The sequence below is a fragment of the Hyaena hyaena genome, unplaced genomic scaffold, assembly GCF_003009895.1.
Source record: "Hyaena hyaena isolate Hyena2069 unplaced genomic scaffold, ASM300989v1 scaffold_722, whole genome shotgun sequence".
NCBI lineage: Eukaryota > Metazoa > Chordata > Mammalia > Carnivora > Hyaenidae > Hyaena > Hyaena hyaena.
Window position 1 is genome coordinate 254603 of NW_024081357.1, and position 16429 is coordinate 271031.

Sequence of the window (16429 nt, forward strand, 5' to 3'; positions counted from 1 at the left end):
GGGTTAGACTTCAAGTTCAGAAAATTTGTAAATACTCTCTGCTTTCTGGAAGACAACATGATTCAGAGATGTTGGTATGGAATTAAGTGTATCTAGATAATGTTGACAGTAGTCCAAGCTTTAACCTAAGTAAGAACAGCATATATGCAGAAGGTGGTCTGTTGGTATGCATCTATCTGATAATTAATCTGTATTACAGTATTCTAAGAGGGAGAAAAACAGACATGAAAGAAAATTTCAACTCACTTTGAAACAGGGCTATGAGCATCATGAGTGATATCATACATAACACTTAAAATAGGAATTTAAAAATGCTGTTAAAATCCTACTGATGTTGGGAAGACAAAGTTAGATTGAATTGGTGAACAGCATATGGTGCCATGAATTATATCCTAGGGATTAAGAGTCATGCTGCTGTGTCTTAGCCAAGGTGACAGAAATAGAAGTAGCCAAAATATTAGTGGAAATCAAACTCTTTACAAAACAATGATGGTCATTGCCAGGAGAATTATAGTTAAAAGGCACATCTCAATGTCAAGGGCTACATTAGACGTGAAAGGAAATCCAAGAGATGAAAGCTGAGTAGCAATGAAATAAAACCACAGCACAGTTGGGAACAAAACAAGGGGGGGCCCTAGGCAATTACATTAAATAGTTTGCCTGATATGCCACAGATTAATGCAAGGTTTGACCACCAACATATCCTCCCTAAAGGCCAAGGTTTTGTGCGGAATGAATCATTTTGAATTCTCACTCTACCCCCCAAAATGTCTTCTACCAGACTGTAGATGAGCGGCCAGGCAAAGCAAACAGATTAGTTACAGTTAGTAGCCTCAGTGACATTCTGCAGGGCCCTTTTGAGAGGCTGAATCAGTGGGCTCCAGATGCAATTAGAGGCAATGCCTACACCGTTGTTTGCCACAAATACAGTGACTTGTGTCACCAGAAAGAGCAATGTATAAAGGAGAGCCAACAATCCAATTCTCTGGTCTAAAAAGGTAATTTGATACTTTGAGGAAAATTCTTTTTCAGAGATACTAAAATAAACTGAGACATTTTCTGGTGTCTGTGGGATGTGTGATAATGGATAGTAGTTTCACATAGCAATATGAAACTATAAGATTAAAATTAGTCCAGAACTAAATTCAGGGGAGTTGTCCCACTTAGGGCTATCCCATGAATGCGTCAGCCATACCTGAGGAATAGTAGTAACCATATCTGAGAAAAAGTCCAGTGGGGGCAGCAATGGAAATGTTTAAAAAGTTACAAAGTGGCTTTATAAACATCTCTGCACAGAAAGTAGTTGGGGTCTGGGAGTGGATGTTTTTTGCCCGGGGGGAGTGGGGGGCAGGTTGTAGCCAGCTTCTCACAGCTGTAATAACAAGTCTGTTCTCCTTTAGGCACACCAGAAAATGGAAACGACCAGTAAGTAGCCATATCATTTTTTCCAGAAGCTCTGATCCTACCATATCTGTATCTATCTATCTACCTGTCTATCTATACGTAACATTAATCTTCTACTTATACTTTTATTGATTTATTTTTTAAAACAAATTGTACAAAAAGCACTAGAAATAGGGTTTGGCTATTTGTCAGAACTCTCTATCCAACAAAGAAATTCCAACAACTGAAAGGCAGGAAGATTTGTTCTGAAGCTTGGATAAAGTAGTAAAATGGGAAATTCAAAGATGGAATGCAAAGGGAAAAGAATGAATATAAATAACTATAAAGAAAAATCTCATAGAGATTTTTAAGATAGAGTTTTAAGTACGCTATCCCAGTGGGGTGCCTGGGTAGCTCAGTCGGTTGAGTGTCCAACTTCGGCTCAGGTCATGATCTCACGGTTCATGGGTTCGAGCCCCATGTCAGGCTCTGTGCTGACAGCTAGCTCAGAGCCTGGAGCCTGTTTCAGATTCTGTGTCTCCCTCTCTCTCTGCCCCTCCCCTGCTCATGCTGTCTCTCTCTCTCTCTTAAAAAAAAAAAAAAAAAAAAAAAAAAAAGATCACTTTCCCAGTGAAATTTTCAGTATGTTCATCACAGTTAAGGAATAATCATGCCTGTGCTTTGAGACAGCTCTGAGTGACTTTATCTTAGCAGTCAATGGTTATTGTACTTTGACTTTATTAAAATAAACAAACAAACAAAAAACCAGAGGTTATCAATCTAGGCAACTGTTACAGTCAAGGTTCTGCAAAGAGACAAACTATTTTAATATCTCTTTAATAGTTAAGATTCTCATCGTTGACGTGAATTTGTAGGTTGCCTTTACGGAGTTGTGAACTTTAAAAATAATATTCCTAGATCACCTACCTTTCTTGATTAGAAATAGAGTCTCTTGAGATGTCCAAGGAAGGTAATCTGGGTTTAAAACTGTTTCAATTCTGAGAAAGGATTAAGTGGGGAGTCTTGGTTAGAATAGACAGCTCAGATGTTGTAGTGTAGGAGACAGGGCTTCATGAAAAGGGATATCCCCAGAACTCAACATTAGCCCAAAAGCTAATTTGCAAACATTCCTCTGCCTTCCCTTCAGGCACCAGAGACCGTTGTGATATGGACCTTGTGACAAGTGTTTCATGTGACCTATTTCTGGGTTTATCAGATTATCAGTGCTTAACAGTGGGACAGAGATTTATTGGCTTGATTTTAAAGCAGAAAGTGTTATAAAAGTACATGTCTGTCTGTATGTAAAAAGACACAGTTTTTGCCATAGAAATACATAAAAATATATATGTGCTTTTATGCTTCTTCATTCTGTTTATATCATGTATACTTTCTTTCACAGACATACAATGTTAATTATTACAATATTCACTTATGTTTTCTGTTCCAAATAGACCTCAGTCCGATAAAGAGAGTGTGAAGCTTCTCACTGTTAAGACAATTTCTCACGAGTCTGGTAAGTATCTAGATTGTTGATTAGCTGAAAATGGTTATTTCAAAAAGTTTTAAATGTTTGTTCATTTTGGAGAGACAGAGAGAGACAAAGCATGAGTGGGGGAGGGGCAGAGAGAGGGAGGCGCAAAATCAAAGCAAGCTTCAGGCTCTGAGCTGTCAGCACAGAATGGAGGCGGGGTTTGAACTCAAGAACCATGAGATAGTGATCTGAACAGAAGTCAGATGCTTAACCAACTGAGCCACTCAGGTGCCCCTGAATATGGTTAGTTCAAAATCTAACTTGGATTTCGTTCATGTGAAAGACAACCAAAAAGCATAATATATTTAGAAATAATTAGTAACTACCCCAAAATACAAAATTCTCCTATAGAGGAAAGAGGAGTCCTGGAAATATTATTTTTGGGAAGATTATTGGACCATTGTACTTTTAGAGGTTGCTTTTTATAATGTGTATATGTGTTCTAAAGAAGGGGTGGGAACTCAAGGCATTTTCTATTCTGTAGCAGTAGCAGAAAAACATTAAATGTGCCACACGGTCTTTTATTACTGCTATTGTTTTATTTTTGCTAAGGGCTACCTATAGTCAACTAGAACTAGAGCTCATCAGTTAAAATGTAAATCCTATTTTGTATTACTTCATATAATTTTAATTGAGTTTCCCAATGAGGAGAAACCATAATCTCCTGTTGGTAATATTTAATTTTTTCCCCAATATCCTAGGTTTTTAAATCAGATTTGAAATGTATACATTTTTCAAAAAAGAGATTGTGATTTATGTTACTTATATTTGCATCAAGAATGATGAAAAATGAGATGTCATATAGCTTTTAAAAATGAAGAATTAAAGATTTTTTCTTGTTTTGGGTAGACCAAATTTTTAAAACATCAATATTACAAAACAGCCATATGAATAATGGGGCACCTGGGTGGCTCAGTTGGTTGAGCATCCAACTCTTGATTTTGGAGCAGGTCATGATCCAGGACTGTGGGATCAAGCCCTGCATCAGGCTTCTTGTGGAGTTCGGGATTCTTTCTTTCTTCCTCTGTCCCTCATATTCTCTCTCTCTCTCTCTCTCTCTCTCTCTCCCTAAAAGTAAAAAAATCAATAAAATAAAAAATAATTATTTACTCAACAAAACAATCCTTGTAGATCTAATTTAAATATCAAGTTAAATGAATACACTTAAAATATGCAGCCACCCCATTTTACCTGTATAAAATGATTATTTTGTATAGTATATAACATGTACTATATATATAGTATATAACATGAGAGCTATGGAATGACAAGCTGCATTATACTTATGCAGCAGAAAACAATTTTGTCAAACAAAAAGCAACCAATATTGTCCTGATTTCAAGAGTGAGGTATCAAAGCCTGAATGTGGTCCCAGCGTCAGGTAGGAATTTCTAACTAGAACAAACTACACCACACACACAGAAGACTTGAAAACTGAGGAAGGGCACCCAGTATCTGCAGAGACATGCCCAGACCCCTCATGTGAGTCATTTGCTCTTATGAGAGCCTTCTTCATTCTTGCATCTATTCTACTCTTCGATGTATGCATTTCCTTTATTCCCACACTGTTCTCTTAGAGGTAACTCCTGAATGGACACAGAAGTGAAATTTATTCATAGAATAATTGGAAACCACGTACAGGTTTCCCCTGGTTATTCACCAACCTTGACTCAGTTGCTAAGCCTATTCTACCAGGTCAGGGAAGAGCAGCCTACATGCGAACTAGTCTTATTAAATAAGGATCCTTAGTGTGATCACACCATTTGCCAAGCAAAGTTCTCAGAACCTGCCTGTGTGTAGACAAGCATCAGGATAATTTTATGCACTCTCCTTACTCCCTTGGAGATTTAACAAAATACTCTGTGGCCTTGGGGCTCTCTGAGCTGTGGATTAGCAGGCTACCCAGGATTGGGAAGAAGCCTCCTTGTAGGAGCCCCTGGCTATCCTCGCAAGGAGAGGGCTGAGATCAGGACCACCTGCTATGCTGTCCCCCATTTCTATCAGGGAAATGACAACTGACACCAGAATTGAGACTTGAGGATGGGAAAATTCCAGAGAAGCTTGTGTTTCTTGGTTGCAAATTTACTATGTGATTCTTCTTTAAGGTCCAAGGAAACTTCGACTTAAACTGATATCTCCCATTCACATTGTCACCAGAGTAATTATTGAAATAGACTATGGTGGGGTAGTTAGGAAGACCCTTAATTCTCCAAGATTCCTTTTCATCATAAGTAAATTTTTGGGTCGCAGGTCTGAGGAGGAAGTATTACTGTGGAAATAATAAAATCTATTCTCTGGTCATTTTATTTCCGCCAATTTTCATTTAAGAATCATACCTCTTTTAATGAAATAACCTTTCAATGGCCAACCCATCTGATTTTCACGGGAAATATTTGGTGATAGGGCAAAATTAAAATTGCTCATTCAGAGTCAGTATTTTTTAAATTTTTAAAAAGTGTTTTATTTAGTTTTGAGAAAGAGAGAGAGACAGCATAAACAGGGAAGGGTCAGAGAGAGAAGGAGACACAGAATCTGAAACAGGCTCCAGGCTCTGAGCTGGCTGTCAGCACAGAGCCCGACGCGGGGCTTGAACCCATGAACCGTGAGATCATGACCTGAGCTGAAGCCGGACGCTTAACGGACTGAGCCACCAAGGTGCCCCCAGAGTCAGTTTCAATGGCCTGGAACTAATAATCTAGAACACAATGATCTACAAATGCTGTTTGTACCAACACAGTTTTTATTAAGGTCTAGCCCCTGACACACTCATCAACAAATCTCTGTTCACTTCTTTTAAATTGATTCAAATATGCGTTTTTAATAACACTATGCTCACCATACTCAACAGAAGTTACATTGTTACAATTATTCTTACGTAAATATATTTTGCCCAACAGTAATATTTTTCCTAAAATGTAACTAGAATAAAATTTAAAATGGTTAGCTTTGGTACAAATACATGCATTCGGCTACATTTTCCACTACCTCCTATATAAAAGTTTTGAGAAATCTGAAAAATACAGAAAAGAATTTGAAAGAACGAATATCTGACTACCCACCATTCAGAATTGATGACTGTTCCATTTTATGTTATTTGCTCTGTGGCCTAAGAAATATAGTGTTAATGTGCCTAAGCGGTAACAAAATGAAATTTGAGCTTCAGTGGCCATATGAACTCATTGGATTGGTCAGTACTTTAATTTACAAGCGCTGGTATTACATCTCAGAATAAATTGTGCCATTTTAGAGGTCAATAAATCATGTTTCCAAGGAAACAGAGCTCTGTAGCAACCTACCTTCAGGGGAAATGCCAGTGAATACTAAAGTGTCTGGGTTCCCAGAAGCCCCCAGGAGCCATCGCTGTTGTTCTGATCATTTTCTCCTAATAAGACAGTTCCTTGCTCCAAAGCTTCCTCTGATTAGGCCACATTGTTTATTCATCCACACCTCTTGCTTTCTTCAAATATGTCCTCTCTCAAGTAGGGTCCTCTGCTGACAATGCAACCTTTAAATGTTTAAAATTTGACTATTTAAATTAGGAGCGTTCTTCAATGTAAAAGAAAAAGTCTGCTAGAGTTCAACAAGAATCTGCTTTCAGAAACAAAGGAGGACCAAATAGGGCAGATCAGGGAATCCTTTATGAGAAAATGTAAGATCCCACTCAGTTTTAGTCAGAAATCTTGCCAAGCCAAACATCACCATGACTGACCTCAAAATATACCTATGTGCCGTAATGCATCTTAAATATGATTGCTACTGGGGCGCCTGGGTGGCTTAGTCGGTTAAGCGTCCGACTTTCGCTTAGGTCATGATCTCGCGGTTCGTGGGTTCGAGCCCCGCGTCGGGCTCTGTGCTGACTGCCAGCTCNAAACTTCTAAAAATATTTTTAAAAGTAAAAATAATAAAAGATAACATTGTAATCACAAGGGATACACTTTTGAAAAGAGGCAAAGACCATGTTGACAGATTAAAATACTTGCCTGTCTTGGGCACTTGGGTGGCTTAGTCGGTTAAGCGGCCGACTTTCGCTTGGGTCATGATCTCGCAGTTCGTGGGTTCGAGCCCCTCGTCGGGCTCTGTGCTGACTGCCAGCTCAGAGCCTGGAGCCTGTTTCAGTCTGTGACTCCCTCTCTCTCTGACCCTCCCCTGCTCACGCTGTCTCTCTCTCTCTCCTAGAAATAAATAAAACATTAAAAAATTAAAAAAAAAATATGATTGCTACTTATATCACATCTCAGAAAGTTCATATACATTGTCTTCTTTTCAATATTAAAGACTATAGGAATTATGAAGAAAACTGCTTAAAGAATATATGACTTCCCAGAAGAAAGAAAGCATAGTATCTTTGAATTTCATTTTAAAGCACTCCTTGAGGGGATACAGGAGTGCTGATGCCTAGGGGCACATGTACCCCAATGTTCATCGCAGCATTCTCAACAGTAGCCAAAACATGGAAAGAGCCTAAGTATCCATCAACTGACAATGGATCAAGAAGATGTGGTTTATCTACACAATGGAATACTCCATGGCAATGAGAAAGAATGAAATCTGGCCATGTGTAGCAACATGGATGGACCTTGAGGGTGTTATGCTGAGCGAAATAAGTCAGGCAGAGAAGGACAGATACCATATGTTTGCACATATAGGTGGATTAGGGGGAACTTAATGGAGGACCATGAGAGAAGAGAAGGGGGAAAATAGTTGGGGAGAGGGAGGGAGGCAAACCATGAGAGACTCTTGAATGCTGAGAACAAACTGAGGGCTGATCGGGGTGGGGGAGAGGAGAAGAGGGGTGATGGACATAGGGGAGGGCACTTGTGGGGATGAGCACTGGTTGTTATTTGGAAACCAACTTGACAATAAACTATTTAAGAAAAAAAACAAAGCACTCCTTGAGGGACACTTGGGTGGCTCAGTTGGTTAAATGTCTGACTCTTGGTTTTGGCTCAGGTCATGATCTCACAGTTCATGAAATTGAGCCCTGCCTCAGGCTCTGTACTGATAGTGTGGAGTCTGCTTGGGATTCTCACTCTCCCTGCCCTGCTCTCTCTCTCTCTCAAAATAAATAAAGAAATGTAAAAAAATAAAGTGCTACTTGATATTGAACCATTTGGAAGAAGAAAAAGCAAATCTGAACTCATTATAGTATTCCTCTGCTTAGAAAACTGCTAGGCTTGTATTGTCTAAGATGAAGTTCACTTTGGCATGTCTATAAGGCCTCTCATGATGCACAAGACTTCTCTTGCTCAGTTTGTGAACCACTTACCAACTCATATTCTCCAAGTACCATTCACCTCCTGTCCCCTGTCTCCCTTGCTGAACTCAAGTGCTTTCAAAGGAGGAGATGGTGTCTTGGTCCCTTTTATCACCCCTTCTGTCCCCCACCCCCTGCCACTTCACCATTACGGTAATTACACATTATTAGTATATTATTAGTACCCTAATACTAATTAGTATATTATGGTAATTACTTAAATGGTTAAATGTGCAGTCTTTTTTTTCTTGCTTATTTATTTTTACAAATAAAAGAGGGAATGAATGAATGATTAAAAGTGTAAAGATGAGCAAAAAGATTCATAGATTTAGAAAGGCATACATCGATTCAGCTTCTGTCTTCTCAGCCCTTCAATATCTGCCCATTCCCTCCATTTCCACCAAGGCTTCCTTGACTGTCCTAGATGTACATTGTCTTTTCCTCTTCTGAACTTATTTTTTCATCTGGCAAATTAATATACATCACTGCCTTGAAATAGCTCTTCATGGCTTAAACTTCCATTTTATTTATTTTATTAAATTTTTTAATGTTTATTTATACGTGATAATGAGGCGGGGATCATGACTGGGGGAAGGGGCAGAGAGATATGGAGACAGAATCTGAGGTAGGCTCCAGGCTCTGAGCTGTCAGCACTGAGCCTAACCCAGGGCTCGAACTCAAAAACTGTGAGCTCATGACCTGAGCCCAAGTCAGACATTTAACTGACTGAGCCACCCAGGAGCCCCTTAAACTTCCATTTTAATATTTGACCACAGGATGCATAATGGAGAATAGAGAAAACTAGAGAATCGAAAAGATTTAAAAAAGAATTTAAAAGTTCTCATGAAGCACAATACGATATAATCACTAATGGCATTGGTGTATCTTTTTCCAGCTGTTTCTTTTCTAGGTGTGTGTTTCATTTGCTTTTACCATAGACATTATTATAACCTATTGGATTCATATTGCAACTGAATCTTTCTCATATTTTCTATTCCCAGTTAGACAGAACTCGGAGGGAGATATTAGGAATTAGAACAATTTTCATATGCTTTGCTTGACAGGACTCTGATGAACAGTAGGGATTCAATAAATGTTTATTTTGTTCACTTCCCATTCCTGGACTTCATAGCCACGAATTCCAGGAGGTGCTGTGCTTTTTGCAAAATAACGATAGTGAGCAAAGAGTTGTTATAGAAAGCAGCTAGGAGGGCAATCGCTCTGTACCTGACATTTCTCAGAGCACCACACCTAAGGGGTCCTTGAAAGGGAGCCCCGGGTTGTTCTCCTCATTGGGTCTCTGGCACTATTTATTATCACCGTGATAGTGCTGGTGACAGGGGACGTCAACGGAGTTCCCAGAAGACAGGTTTCTAAAAGACAGATAAAAGCTGGAGCAAAACAATGGCATGTATTCTCAAAGCTGGAAACTTTGATCCACACTCCTTTTATGTGTGACTGATGTTGATACTTGAATCTACCTGAAAGACGTAGGTAGTGTGAAGTGTGTTCATCATGAATTCACGGGCACATAAACACACTTAGGATCCTCTGCTTCTTTCATCGTAGGTCAATGTTTATCTTTATACTGGGTGATGGAATAACACTATTATTTTGACTAATGCCCCCTCTACTACTCTGTATATCAGCAAAGGCTTTATGTCGGTTTGTAAATTCTTTTTCACAAAACTCTTGCCCAATTCTTTAAACCGAGGACCCTAGACTGTCTTTCTGATAAAATGGCACTTTAAATATGTAATACAGTTTTGCTTAGGCTCAAGGAACAAGCAAAAGTCTATAACTCATTCCCCAGGGTGCCTCTCTTATTATCACTTCCTAACTCACACCCTCCGCACCTAGGCCATTAGCTGGGCATTGCCCCTTTAGGGTGAAACCAGATAATGGTGGAAAAAGGCTCATAAATCTTGATGAACAATTTCCAGGATACCAAGAGGCAGACTGTGGCTCTAATGACATTCTTGCAGGGAAATTGGACTTTCCCTGAAAAACAAAAAACAAGCCAAAAAACCTTATTTTCATCCTTATCCACTCTCTGAGCTTAGAGATCAAAATATGTCTTCTGTTTGTAGGTGAGCATTCTGCACAAGGAAAAATCAAGAACTGACAGCTTAACGAATCCTCTCCACACCTGGGCAATAAATATGTAAGTTTTTAAAATTTCATTCACTGAGATGCTCATTAATATCTGCTTTCTTAGAGTGCCATGGCTTAGAGTATTTCAAAAGACTTCTACAAGCTGAAAAGTTAGTGGTTTGTGTCAGGGAAACCATCATGGTCTAATTGTCGAAAAACAAGGTCTAAGATTTGCCAGAGGACTGCATATATTGGGGGCTGTAAGAAGATTCTTCCAGTTGCCTTGCTGACTACAGAAATGACACAATTCACCCTGCCTATTGGCAATGTTTTCATGTAAATTCAGTTTTCCTTTACCTCGTTCAGTAAATGCATGCTAACAGTGGCAGTTAGATAGGGTTCTATTGCTAACAGAGACTCAAAGGACCCAGCATGACAAAGCTTACACATTTTTAGTTTATTGCAAGAAAAAGATATGATGCAGCAGCTGCGCTAATGTAAGGCTATGCATCCCGGCCAAAGACGGGCGCCGCGCACGGGGTTCAGAGAAGGCAGGAAAGAGGTCCATTTGTCCTCCATCTATAAGGACTGCACCAGGATGTCCTTTCCCTGTGGGTGCAGGAACCATGGACGAGTACACAAAGCACCTCAAACAAGGTGATCCAAAAAGGTAGTCTCAGCTGGGGCTTCTGGTACCCAGCTGGTCACAAAGACATAATGCTGCTAAATAACTAGCCGAGGGACGGAGCCCGCCAGTGTCTCTATGAGAACAGATGCAAATGAGCAATCTCATTGCAGCAATTGTGAATCAATAAATAGTTGAAACCTCTCAAAACTATGCTTACAAGCAACGCCGTTATCCTGCATGTTCTGTGCTTTGACCGGGGGTCCGCGCAATGTGCACCCATTTCCTATTTCAGTAAAACAGCTCGGGCCAATTTCTCGCCTGCTAGAATTAACCCTCTCGGTTTAGCATAGGATCCTCTTTTGCTTTCCTAGAATTAAGGAGATTTTCTTCTGATTTTAGTTTTGTTTTCACAAGATGCATTGACTAAGTACCCTCACAATTAGTGTCCGATGCTTTTTAGAACCTGCAGAAGAATTCACCCTTTGGCAACTCATAGTAAAAAAGCAAAAGAACAACTACATATATGCTCAGAATTGAGCTGACCACAATGGTAGGCACTCAGGAAGGAATATTACTTTTGTGTCCACTACCTATGTCCACTACCCAGCTACTAGTACACTACTGTTATGGACACTTAGAGAGCACTTATAGAATAGATGATGCTCGCCTTGTTTCTCCAGCCAGTAGCAGGAGATGGAGACAGAGGACTGCCATCCAGATGTGAACACCAGTAACAGATGCTATCCGTTTCTAGCCACCAAGGGTGGATTAGAAAGAGAGGAATCTGAGAGTCTGCCTATCCTTTTGCGATGGACATTTTTAGATGCAACGTTGGATAAGCTGAGAAATTTAAGAAGTTTGTGGAGACAGGTGTCCAAACCTAACTGGTGTGTGGAAAGCTTCCTCACATGACTGCCAGGGTTTCTTTCAACCTTGTGGCTAGTCAAAAGATGCTTTCTAAATTATCAAAATGCTCAACTCTTAGTGACTAACTGTCCAATTTGGAAGAAGACAAAGTCTTCTTTTCAGTTGGAAAGATAAGGTACACGGAAGTAAGGGATAGCGGTGATCCAAACGAGCTTAACAAAATAAACTTTTGTCCAGTTCCAATTCCTTTCCATTCTTTATACTTTAAAAAATATTCTTAGCCTTTAATTTCATGTCTTTCAATTTTCAGAAATAAGTAGCTTTTGTCACTTTCCTCTGTAATTTTGGAATTACATAACCATGTTCTGAAGAGTAAAGATCAGAACAGGAAGACACAAGTTTGACATGTCAATTCTACTATTTGTCTTACTTTTTTCAGTATATTTCTCTTGGCAATCATTATGCTTTGAATGTAGTAATCACTGAGTAATGACTTTCTAGGTTATTAATTAGAAATCAGATATCAACTCAAGAGATTCAGAATAAATAGGAATGTAGTCATTAAACCCAGAAGCTTTGGGTAAAGAAGTTAAGAACTTTGGAACTGTGGGTACAGCAAACACTAATATAGAAAAGTTCATAGTGTTAAAATTTTTCATCTCAAATCAATTTCTAGATACATTTAATGCTTGCTGCCTCATATATCAATTCTCTATTTTGTGCAGAGCATTATCTTTAATGTGATTTGACAGGGCAGAGAAGAATTCCAAAATATTTATAATCTAAGATCCTTGCCCTCTGCAAAGCTTTTCCTAGTGGGAACATGAAATCACATACAAGAAATAAGGTAATAATTAGAGAAAAAAAATTAAAAGCTATGTGAGTATGATTGATACTGATTCATCAATTCAAACAGATTCCAAAATCTCTGAGACTTTCATATCAACAAGAGGAAAATTGGTAAGGGTTTCAATAAAATATTATCCTTTCACTGCAGATGGATTGCTCCATTTAGGGATCATAACTTTTTAAGAATAAGAAAAGGATCATTGTAGCTTAACCTTTCCCTGTATAATTCACTTCAGTCCCATCTGTTAGCGGGTACCACCTTCAAAATAGCTATTAATGATAAATAATTTCTGTTAAGTTTTGAAGGCCACCAGAGTCAAAGATTAGAAATATATTAGGAATATGCATTTCTAAATATATTTGTGCTCATTTACAATGCAAATGTGCTCTGTTATTTTCTTCTGAGATTAATTCTCTTATGATAGGGAGTGGTAAGGATGACATAGCTAAAGGAATCAATTTACTGTCATGAAGAACTTCTGCTAAGGCCAGAATCTCTATGTAAAAAATGTAGAGCAGGCAAAGTACATTCCTTTATATTGATGCCAACAAATGGTCTGAACTAATTTGTCAGTAATGAGCATGAAGGTAGAGACACTAGCTAATAATGTCTATCTGGGGGAAGATGTATAAAAACCTAAATGCAAAAAGAGAGAGAGAGATAGGAAAAAAAATTATATAAGTTTTATTAAGTAACTGATTAAAAATTTTTAAGACACAAAACAGTATAGGTAAACTCAAAGGAAAAGATAGATAGGAATTCTACCACATTATGACTTAAAACTTCCAAACACAAAAAAATTATCATAAAGAAAATTATGAAATAAAAAACAAATTGAGAAAATGTTTGTCATAAATATGAGACCAAAGAATTAACATCTTAAATATACCAAAGACATTTATACACATTAGGAAATAGAAAAATGAATAAAGGCTAGGAACAGGCAATTCATAGAGGAAGAAATAGAAATGGTAATATAAAATTACAGAAGGGTTACTATAAAATTTTTAAAAATGTGAAATTATAACCCTCAATTTAATTAAACCTTTTTCCTAATTTTTAAAAATCATACTAGTGAAGCAAATAATATCATATGCTGCATTTGGAAGTATAAATTCCATTAATCTTTCTGAAGAACAGTTTGGTAGTATTTTCACTAAAGGACTTAAAGGCTTTACATTTGTCACCCAGTAGCTTCACTTGTAGGAAATTTTCATAAGAACGTTATTTGAAATGTGATTAAAGGGGCGCCTGGGTGGCTCAGTCGGTAGCGTCTGACTTCGGCTCAGGTCATGATCTCACAGCTTGTGGGTTCGAGCCCTGCATCAGGCTCTGTGCTGACAGCTCAGAGCCCAGAGCCTGCTTCATATTCTGTATCTCCCTCTCTCTCTGCCCCTCCCCTGCTCACGCTGTCTCTCAGAAAGAAAAAAAACATTAAAAATTTTTTTGAAACGTGACTAAAGATTAATATACAAAGAATAGTAGCAAACATGTAGAAACAGTTTAAATGTCTAATGATACGGAAATTTCAAGTAAATTATGCTTCATCCAATCAAAAAGATTATATAACTGAGCAAAAGTAATTCTCAAGATGATTTTTTAATTACATGCAAACATGTCCAAGAAATAGGTGAGTGGAAGAGGGGCAATTTTAAAACTCAACAGAAAGCATTTGATTGTTCCAGGACCTATTCTGTGCTAGAGGAAGGCAGGGAGCTCCTGCGACCTGCTTGCTCCCTCACCAGCAGGCTCCCCCTCCATTCTGTTCCAAGCCTCCTGACAGTCTAAGAAGTGGCAGGAGTTTCAGATCAATACCCAGTGGTCTGAAAAGACCAGTAGCTTGTATGAAAGTCTCATCTCACAGAGCTTTTGAATATCAGAATGTTACCTATTTTCATTTTTCTCCCAGATACAATTCACTCTTTCTGTCATTTCTCAATGGTACCGTGATCATCTAAAAGCATCTCTGTGAACTTCCAGAAGAGCTTAACATGTTTTTCAATTACTTTTCTTACATTTTAAGATGAAATAGCAGGAACTAAAAAGAAAATGTCATGAAAGAGATTTATTTTCCTGATCCCAGGTATGGTGAACAAACTTCTCAATAATGCTTTGCACTGGGCACCACATCTGTAAAACCAGGACAGAAAGATCTTTTCTTTTAAGACTATTTTGCTTGTTTGTTTATAAAGTGTCACCAGTGTTGTGAAACAATCAATTATGATACTTTGTTACAAAAGTGAACATTTTATTCTTTATAAGAATCATTATTTTTTTCTGGAATCAGATTTTTTAAATAGTTTATTGTCAAGTTAGTTTCCATATAACACCCAGTGCTCATCCCCACAAGTGACCTCCTCCATGCCCATCCCCCCCTTCCCCTCTCCCCCACCCCCATCAGTCCTCAGTTTGTTCTCAACATTCAAGAGTCTCTCATGATTTGCCTCCCTCCCTCTCCCCCCCCCATTTTCCCCCTTCTTCTCCCCCACGGTCCATAAATTTATAAAATTTTAGGGTTGTGAGACATTCAATGGCCTTAAAGTCCTGCATTATCGTTATTGAAGATAACACACTAAATTTAGAGAAATTATAATGTTGGAAAGGAAGCAAATAACTGATATTGGTACAGACATTCAAATTGAAACTGCCAACTAATGAAAAAAATAATTAATGAAAAATCCATGTATCGAGAAAGATTTTCAATGTGGCATATACTCTGACCAAAACTCCAGTTTGTTCCCCTATTGCTTGCTGATTCTTGAAAAAAAATACACAGTATTAATCATGAGCATTATCTTACTCACATAAATCCAGGTGTTTACTTAGATGATCTGTGCTGCAAACTCTTGACTTCACCTGGGGATTCACCAGCAGAGAAGTAGGGGTCAGGTGAACAAAAATGACAGAGACCCTGCTCTTTGCCAAGTTCAAGGACAAGTGTAAAAAGGCTCATGACATGCTGCTATCCTCAAGGGGCTTATAGAAGTGAAGAGAAATACATGTGAGGAAGATAATTTTACCTTCATACGGTAAATAATAAGATAGTGGTATGTAAAGTTAGACATGGTACCTTGAAATTGAAGGGCAAATTGCTTAGAAAAGATGGTATTTGAGCTGAGACTTACAGGATAAGAAACTGCATGTATTTGAAAGAAATTCTAAATAATCGGTTGGCCTAGTGCTGTGCATGTCTGCTGCCTGGTCAGTGAACCACTGATACTGTTCTGTGGTGGGATTAAGTGTAGAACCTGAGTATAAGCACATAAAAGTTGTTATAGCAATCTGATATTGCTGCAACATTCTGTTCATGCTATTGCATTTTTTTTATTATCAGTTTGCAGCTGATTAGAAATTTTTGAACACACAGTCCGGTTCTTCACCATAGGTAGCTTGAGAAGCACTGGCCCAAAAGATATAGGTCAATGTCACAAAGGCTGGGAAATGAGGCTGAAGATGGCACCAGATCATGAGAGGTCTTGTTTTCCATGGGAAATCATCAAGGACTTCACAAAATGAAAATGAAATACTTTTTCTAAGCAGAATAAAATCAGATTCTTTCTTCCTTCATGAGTGCCACCAAGACCTGTACTCATTTTGGGAGAGCCCTCCATACACACAACCTTGGGTGGAACATACCCAGTGAATTAGTTCCAAATTTGGGAGAGGATTCTGTTCCACAGTCATGCCTAGAGTCATTGTGCTTCTTCTAGAGCTATGCTAGCATACACTGGACCATCTGTCAGTTGCAGATACTCTGGGAGGGCATCAGAAATGCCCTGCTCTACAGTCTTCTCTGTAGTGTAAGGCGTGGGTCCTGTGGCC

At 38.5% G+C, this 16429-nt stretch overlaps 1 protein-coding gene across 4 annotated transcripts in view; it reads left to right on the plus strand.

The window, feature by feature from the left end:
* The window catches only part of EMCN (endomucin), a 100086-nt gene that overhangs the window by 81530 nt on the left and 2127 nt on the right, over window positions 1-16429 (plus strand). For all 4 annotated transcript variants that reach the window (XM_039217956.1, XM_039217955.1, XM_039217954.1 and 1 more), the window contains 3 exons: window positions 1401-1425; window positions 2835-2896; window positions 10259-10332. In XM_039217956.1, the coding sequence (XP_039073887.1) occupies window positions 1401-1425; window positions 2835-2896; window positions 10259-10293 (122 nt within the window). In that variant the 3' untranslated portion in view covers window positions 10294-10332. The remainder of the gene's footprint in view (window positions 1-1400; window positions 1426-2834; window positions 2897-10258; window positions 10333-16429) is intronic.